This window comes from Etheostoma spectabile, unplaced genomic scaffold, assembly GCF_008692095.1.
Source record: "Etheostoma spectabile isolate EspeVRDwgs_2016 unplaced genomic scaffold, UIUC_Espe_1.0 scaffold273, whole genome shotgun sequence".
Classification (NCBI taxonomy): Eukaryota; Metazoa; Chordata; class Actinopteri; order Perciformes; family Percidae; genus Etheostoma; species Etheostoma spectabile.
The window spans coordinates 477,233-486,250 of record NW_022605577.1 but is presented as its reverse complement, the minus strand read 5'-3'; the positions used below and the strand labels follow the sequence as shown (position 1 = coordinate 486,250).

At 39.0% G+C, this 9,018-nt stretch overlaps 1 protein-coding gene across 2 annotated transcripts in view; it reads left to right on the top strand.

Moving 5' to 3' along the window:
* The window catches only part of pigg (phosphatidylinositol glycan anchor biosynthesis class G (EMM blood group)), a 99,034-nt gene that overhangs the window by 50,319 nt on the left and 39,697 nt on the right, over positions 1–9,018 (top strand). Inside the window, exon 1 of one of the 2 annotated variants that reach the window (XM_032510887.1) lies at positions 6,282–6,490. The exons of the other annotated variant lie outside the window; for it this stretch is intronic. Within the exon in view, the coding sequence (XP_032366778.1) occupies positions 6,328–6,490 (163 nt within the window). The 5' untranslated portion in view covers positions 6,282–6,327. Of the gene's footprint in view, positions 1–6,281; positions 6,491–9,018 lie in introns of those variants that run through there. 2 annotated transcript variants of the gene reach the window in all.

Sequence of the window (9,018 nt, the reverse complement as noted above, 5' to 3'; positions counted from 1 at the left end):
GTTGTCTTTGTGGTCTCATGTTAATTGTAGACACACATACATTATGATGTCTAAAGAATCACAGAAGTGTTGAACTGCCACAACTCGATTCTAAAACTACTACTTTCCTTTTACCTTAAACAACTTACCTGCTCTGCAGCACATTTCCAATTATTTTTCTCCCTGTTTCATAGTGAGAATGGAAAGGAATTATTTCAGCTAGACCTACATTTGGATGTGTTTGATTTATTTTTATTTTTTTTGATAAATCTTGTCGACTTGGGTAATCGTGAAGCTGCTGTGCAGTGGGATGTAGAGTTGACACTGCTGGGATTATTCACTGGGATGGTATTTAAGTAGCATACCTATTGGACACCTGTTGGGGTGAAATTGTACTGGGTGTAAAGAAGTTAAAAAAAGAAAAGAAAACCTACCTTCTACCTGGAAAGATTACTGTTTCTTAGTCAACATGTTTTATCAGGACACAAAAATCTGCTCAGAATACTTTATTGACCCCCCTCAGTGGAATTATTAGTTGCAGTTGCTCACTGTCAAATTCAGGTAAAGTAAGAGTAAGAAAAGTCAATTAAGAAACAAAAGTCCATAATAAGTAAGAAATTAATAATTGTAAGTAGAGTAAGAGAGATTCGGTTACAAGTAAGATTGGTTATAAAGATGACTTCAAATGGAGAGTACAAATTCTATTGTAATGCAGCGTCAACATATATAAGTAGCAGCAGTATAAAAAAAATGGAACAGCTAGTGATAAAATATTGCACCATTTATTTACTGTGCATAATTGTCCACAGATATTGAGATGTGACGTGTAAATCTTCAATCAAAAAAAAAAAGAAAAATGACACTCAGCAATAGGATATTTAGATTTCTTTCATATCGTGCAATCTCTGTTAAGTTTATGCAATCACTGTCTTTGCATTCAAGATCTTAAGTGCCCTTGAGTGTTTAAAAAAGCGCTAATAAATTCAATGCATTAGTGTTATTATTAGTTTGTATTTTTGTAATGGAGTTGTAGGGTACTTATCCATAGTCAGTGTATTTCCACAGTAGATTGTGGTCGGCCACCCCCCCCTAGTACGGTGGATCAGACAGAGTGCCGACACGGAAGCTAGTATGTCTGATGTGGACGGGGCAGCAGCTAACATATTTTAGCCACCTTAAAAAATCTCCATCAGTTTATTTTTCCCCTCTTTACCTTGCCTCAGACACCCTTTCTGACGGGGAACTGAAGCCGTTATGCGGTCTAAGCCACCAGACTCCATTGGACAAAAACTGCATTTGTACCCATTTGGGAGTTTGCCGGTCACACAAACATCTAACCTATCCAGCAACGTAACCAGCAGCTCTGGTTTCTGCTATGTTAAATGACGTGTTTTTGGCTGGAAAGAGGTGAAATATCCAAATATAGCACACACCTAAGCTAATATTGATTATTTAGGTGTGTCTTCTTTTAGTTGGCTAAAATACGTGTTGCTGCTGCCTCTGCCTCTATTTCAAATTTCAACTCTGGTTATACAGGTTAGAACGCCCTTGTTTCTGCCTCACAACTCTGCCACATTCTGTCCGCCATCTTCTTTTTTTTATGTCGCTCATTTGACGTTTTCAATCCCTTCCAGGAAATCCAGATGCAATGACTCTATCAAAGTAAAGGAATTAAAGTTAGCTCACTCTCCCAAATGGAGTTTTTATTTTCTGACTCCTTGGTTCCTCCTCCACAATCATATATGACCATATCAATATTTTTTTGTATTTACCCTATGGATTCTTATTCTATCGGCTATTAATGGGCGTATTGTAGGATCACTAGAAGATTCCCTACAGCACACGTGTCAAACTCAAGGCCCGCATGCCAATCCGTCTCCTTGCAAATTTTTATACCGGTCCCCACATGAATTTAGATTCACCACACTTTTGGCCCATCTAGTTTTTGGCACTTTACAAAGTTTTTGGCGTTTTTTTCTGCATTGTTGCCAATTTTTTTCGACGTTTCTTCCTGACGTTTTGGGCATTTCTTCAACATTTTTGTCGTACTGAGACCGCAATAATACGTGCAAAGATATTTGACTTTTCATGACATAAGCAGTTACCTCGACGTGTCTGGCCTGGATAGATCCTCATTTGCACGGGCCCTAAGGGCGAGTTTGACCCCCCCCCCTGCCCTACAGTACCTCCTGTACGGTATTTAGCCCATTTCTTTTGCCAGGTAACTTCTCACCGGTAAACGATTATAAAAGTGTGATTGATTTTCGTAGGTATACAATTGGCATGTTTTTGAATGAAATGATTTAAGTCTTGTTAAATATTTGTTTTATGATGTACTATAATGCCCCTGGTATTTTTTAAAGTGCCATCCTTGAGACCTGGGGGCAGCATAGCAAACTGTTTAATTATAGAAGTCCTAATAAGTGGCCTTTTTCATTTTCTATTATTTCATGCTGCAACACAACCTAACTAACTTACTAACCTAACCCTAGCGAAAGTGAAAGTAGTAGTGTAGTAGTAGTAGTAGTAGTAGTAGTATAGTAGTAGTAGTAGGTTACCTCCGGTAATTGAGGTGTTCAGCTCCTAATCTAATAACATCCGTGCTTCTCCTGTTGTTCCACCACTCCTGCAATATTTTACTTTTATTTTCATTCGGAGTCAAAAATTGCCAAAATTGACCATTTTCTTGTTTTGTAGACACTTTTTGATTCACATTGCATTCCCTGTGCTACTTCATAAAAGTCAACTTATGTTTTGCCAATGAAATGCTTTTAATGAACTCTGCATTAGCAGTAACTTATAAGAATTTTCCAGGAATGTCACCACCGAAACCCAGTTCGTAACACTGCGGTGCAAATATCAATATTCAATATTATCAATAATATCAATATGCAACAGCAATACTTTCACCAGTGACCAGGCTAAATCACCATTGTGCCACCTCCTTCAGTGATGATAGGGACTTGAGAGAAATTTATTTAAAATTCTTGGAGGCCACTTAAAGAATCATGTTTCTTTTTGTAACTATTGTATCATTTGACTAAAAAATTGCTAATTGAAGTATTGAGAAATAGTCGCACCTAATATTTTATTATTATTCTGTAGGGGGGAACACCAACGCCTCCCGATACGATAACATCACGATACTGATGCCACAATACAATTATTGCGATTTATACATATTGCAATATTCTGCGATATATTGCAGTTTACAACCTTTTTCCAACTTCAAATTTTTCTCCATTTCAAATGACGTCCCAAAGGAAAACTCTGTCAACTCTTTTTTTCTAAAAAGATACTTTTCTCTTTGGTTCATCACTTCATGTTATTGCTGCAAATGGGACAAACTGACCAACCATATTTAATAACAGATCCATATGTATTGATACAGTATTGCCACTGAAAATATCGCGGTACTAAGCTGTATTTCTCCCACCCCAATATTTTGGTTACTTTTCAGATGACATTGGCTTTATATAAGAAGAATCTGTATATTGTCTGATATCCAAACCACATTTTAAATCTTTACATTGCAAGGTCCTCTTAAATGCGCGGTCCATACGGAACTTAAATCCATCACTGTCTGCTTTGTTTCCATTTCATATTGTTGTTTTCTTGGCTTCTAACCTCAGGCATCTTGGAGGGCCATTAACCAATCCCTGTACTTTGACAGATGAAACATGGCCAGGGCCATCGATATTGTATGATTCATGCCTGTGGCTTAGGTCTAATATTCTACCAACCCCTCTGTTGGCAAAGCCACAGGAAATATTATCACCCCTATGCCTATGCCGCTGAGGTAGGTGTATAGCCTACTGCAATATTGTTTGTGCGTGTGTTGATGTATGCCACACATCAACCCTCACATTGCTTTGTCCTTGAACATGTTCCTAAAGCACTGAAGTAAAATGAGAGCAGGCATCATTTCTTCTGCTTTGAGTAAACGTAGACGAGTCAGAGCTTGTCATCGTTAGGCTCATATCAATCTTTTTTTTTTTTTTTAGGACGTCATGGTTGTTTTTTTCTCACTACAGCCATAATAGCTTTTCAATTTAAGGAACATACTCACACAAGGACGAACAAGGAAATGCAACACCCAGTCGATGCATGATCCAACATGCATCAGACTGACTGAGTGAACTCGTATTTATGAGGAACAAATAGTAGAAAAGGCTGGTATTTTCTTTATGATGAAATACGCTGGATGACAGCAGTCTGAAGAGGCTTTTTTCTGAAGTGAGACAAAGCACTCCTGCAAACTGTCTCAACTTTTCCTCACTTTTGTTTTTTTAATACGCACACAGTAAAAGAAAAAAAGCATTCTGCCAGGGGTTCCAACTCTACCCGTCATAGCTCAGCATCCAACAATGCTTTTAACGTTTCTATATAAGTCACAATATGGTGTCAGATGGTTGACATAAACTAGAAAACATGCCACCAATTGACAACAGCACTCTCCTATAAACGGAAATAAGTCATTCATTTGGGGCAGTTTTCTAACCAGAGGTTGATGTTACATAATGGAAAGCACAGATGTTCGGTTCATAAATAACTTTAATTGCCCTCATGCATCAGATGGTATTGGTGATAAATAGACGGAGCAAAATAAGGGACGCCGCATCAGGGAAACCCCCTAAGTTTTATAATGGTGATGTTGCAATGTCCTCGTTTTGACAAATGCAATAGCTGCCTAATTCCAACAAGAAGTCTACAGCATATCCCAGTAATGCCACGTCTTTGAGTAGCTGACAGCCACATTACTGTCAGGTAATCCCTGATTAATGCTCACTCCTAAACCACACTATTTCAAAAATGCCAGTAGTTTTAATCCAAACCAAACAAGATTTTTGATTCAGTTTCCCCCGGTGGACAGATGTGGTATCTCAGACGGATCACTGCCACACTTACAATTTCTGGCACTGTCCAGATTTAAGTAATTTATGCAGTGACATTTTAATTGTGAGATAAATATCCAGCCAGATTGTAATCTGGCTATTTTGTTGCTCTGACGGTACATAGGCCCTTTCCAGCAAGAGCAACTTATTAGAGCAGAAATGGCTGCGGCTAAAAAATTAATATGACTTAATTGGAAGACTCCCCTGTCCTCATGTTTTAGAAGGTACTTAAGGAATGCTTCATGGCTAGGATGGAACAGATTGGTTTTGGCAGGGGGAATTCACAGTGCTTGATGGGACCTACAGTGGCTTAAGTTTACATGCTAAAGATGAATGAATTATGAATTGTAAATAAAACAATGTTCTTCCTTAATATAAGGGGGCATAAGTATACACACCCCTATGTTAAATTCCCATAGAGGCAGGCACATTTTTATTTTTTAAAGCCAAATATTTCATGGATCCAGGATACTATCATCCTGATAAAGTTCCCTTTGGAATTACACATAGCCCCCCCCCCCCCCCCCCAAGTTCAGTTAGCCTAACAGCTGGTTGATTGCATTGAGAGATGATTTTATGGAAAGTTCCCCATGCCTATCTCTAGGTATGGTGAAGGGTATGTATGATGGGGGGGGGGGGGGGGATATACATACGCCACTGGGGGCGTTACAAGCGCAAGACAGGTGAGCGGCATTACATACATTTTACTATAAATTACTTATTTATGGTCCAATCATCACAAGTCTCTCAGGATATGTCCTCATAAGTACCTAACCACGCCTGAAAGTTTATTCACATTGAACACCAGGGGGCGCTATAAATGCAAACAAACTGCCGGTGATATAGCTCAAATCAGCTATAATGACTAAATGTTGTCCAATCAACACACAACTTCCAGGAAATGTCTACAAATGACCTCACACATACACTGCCAGTATCATTCAAATTGACCACTAATGGGCGCTTTAATGCACATAAACTGGACGTGGAATGACATAAATCAAGGTTTTGAGCTTGAATCGCAGCTTGCGGCTTCATATGTTTTTGGGTTGGTCATCTGCTTTTCTCAAATCACCATGAGCTAGACTATTTTCAATTCATCACACTGAATTGAAAATAAATATTTCGGACATGTCAGTTATAGCATTTTGTCCAATCGTACAAGCTTGGAATATGTTTTGTAACACGTGGACCACATGTGTGAAAGTACTTTGAAGGTTTGAACCCACATCGCTGCTTGCGGTTATTTTTTTGTCGATTTGTGTTCTTTTTTTGGTCGCTGTTTTTGGTTGTTGGTTGCGTGACGTTAAATAATTTTGAAAGTAAAGTATTCAAAAAAAAAAAAAAAAAAAGCCACTAGTTGATGCCGTTGTGTCCCACCTCCCCACTTCTCCCAATTCCAGAGGCAGGCTTTGAGCAGTTCCGGGTGGCAGAAAGGGCTCATGGGAGCTGGATGAAGCTCTTCCTGGAGGGCAACACCTCTGAAGTGCTTAACAACATGGGCAAAAAGGTCCTGAAGCAGTATCTGGAGGCCCTGGCTGCCATGAGCTCGGCCCTCAGCAAACAGCTGGGCAAGTACGACATGTACTCCATGGTAGCAGGCATGGTGTTTGTGTTCCGGTGGGTGGAGAGTAGTTTCATTCACCTAAGGACTCCAAGTTTTGTTTGTTTTTAGTGTATGGAAGTCAGGGATGCCGGCATGAGGAAAATATGGGATAACATCGCTGAATATTGCTTGACGATATTACTTGCGTTACATTTTAAAGTGCCTCAGTTCTGCCTTTCTTTTGCTTTCACTACTCTGCAAAGGAACAACAAATTGCGTGTTAAATTTGAAACAAATCAAGGAACATTTCCAACAATCTTTTATGGAACATATCGAACAGTGAATTAAATAAAAGTCACGTATAAAAAGAATGGCCGCTGCATTTTAAAGTGCAGTTTTCTTGATTTTTTTCATTCAACTAACACAAAAGAATCTCTGAGTGTCTTTTGCGTTATGTCGCAACCTTTTGCGATGTGTCTATCCCCAGTTGATATCGCAGTAACGATAAAAACACAATATATTATGCAGCCCTACTGGTAGTCACGTGTGTAAAAAACAAAAGAAACTAATCTCTAATAAAGAAACATGGTGGAGGAAATGTTTCCATGAGTGTAATTGCCAGCCAAGACAGGAAAAAACCCACTCTTGGCAAATGGCTAAAACTTACTGTACTGACCACGAGTCCACTGTTTGTTTTTTCAAAGGCCTGAACACCAACACAGGTGTTTTCACTTGTGTGCCCCTGATTAGACGTCTGCTCAGGTTGAAGGTGGGCTGATAAGCTTAGATTTGTCCTTCTCTGACAAGTGCAACAAAGCTGACAAGACACTCAGAAGATGTCAATCACCAGTCTAGACACACCCCACCAGTCCTGGGAAAAGGTCCAATCAGCCAGATGAACTGAAACACCTGTGTGGTGTTCAGGACCTTTTAATAGTTTATTGTTACTGATTATACACCAAGGCAAATTGTTTGTTTTTAAGCCTCAAAGAAGGTTGAATATTAAAAAAGTATTAGGTGATTTGGAAGTAGAATATACCCTAACACTTTAGGTCCCATGACATGGTGCTCTTTGGATGCTTTTATATGACCTTAGTGGTCCCCTAATACTGTCTGAAGTCTCTTTTATATAGACCTTATGGTCCCGAATACTGTATCGGAGTCTCTTTTATATAGACCTTAGTGGTCCCTAATACTGTACTGATGTCTCTTTATATAGACCTTAGTGGTCCCCTAATACTGTATCTGAAGTCTCTTTTTATAGACCTTAGTGGTCCCCTAATACTGTACTGAAGTCTCTTTTAATAGACCTTAGTGGTCCCTAATACTGTATATGAAGTCTCTTTTATAGACCTTAGGGTCCCTAATACTGTATCTGAATTCTTTTATATCGACCTTAGTGGTCCCCTAATACTTTATCTGAAGTCTCTTTTATAGACCTTAGTGGTCCCTAATACTGTATCTGAAGTCTCTTTTATATAACCTTAGGTTCCCTAATACTGTATCTGAAGTCTCTTTTATATAGACCTTAGTGATTCCCTAATACTGTATCTGAAGTCTCTTTTAATGACCTCGTGGTCCTCTAATACTGGATCTGAAGTCTCTTTATATAGACCTTAGTGGTCCCCTAATACTGTATCTGACGTCTCTTTTATTACCCTTTGTGGTCCCAATACCGTATCTGAAGTCTGTTTTATATAGACCTTAGTGGTCCCCGATACTGTATCTGAAGTCTCTTTTATATAGACCTTAGTGGCCTAATACTGATCTGAATCTTCTTTTATATAGACCTTAGTGTCCCCTTACTGTATCTGAAGTCTGTTTATATAGACCTTAGTGGTCCCCAGTACTGTATCTGAAGTCTCTTTATATGACCTTAGTGGTCCCCCAGTACTGTATCTGAATCTCTTTTTATAGACCTAAGTGGTCCTCTAATACTGTATCTGAAGTCTATTTTATATAGACCTTAGTGGTCCCCTAATACTGTATCTGAAGTCTCTTTTATATAGACTTAGTGGTCCTCTAATACTGTATCTGAAGTCTCTTTTATATAGACCTTAGTGGTCCCTAATACTGTATCTGAAGTCTCTTTTATAGAACCTTAGTGGTCCCTAATACTGTATCTGAAGTCTCTTTTTTATAGACCTTAGTGGTCCCCTAATACTGTACTAAATCTCTTTTATATGACCTAAGTGTCCTCTAGTACTGTATCTGAAGTCTATTTTATATAGACCTTGGTTCCCTAATACTATATCTGAAGTCTCTCTCTCAGGGTGGGCCAATTTCTTGCCAGGCAAAGCAGAGAAAGGGGAGGTAATGATGATTGATGATTAGAGGTCATAAGGGGCAAGATTCCAAATCGGCCCATCTGAGCTTTCATTTTCTCAAAGGCAGAGCAGGATACCCAGGGCTCGGTTTACACCTATCACCATTTCTAGCTACTGGGGGACCATAGGCAGGCTGGGGGGACGCATATTAATGTTAAAAAACCTCAAAGTGAAATTTTCATGCCATGGGACCTTTAAATGTTGAATAGAGTTTCTCAAAAATTCTGTATAACCCAACACAGCCTCCTCCACCTGTCATGGAGACTCTTTA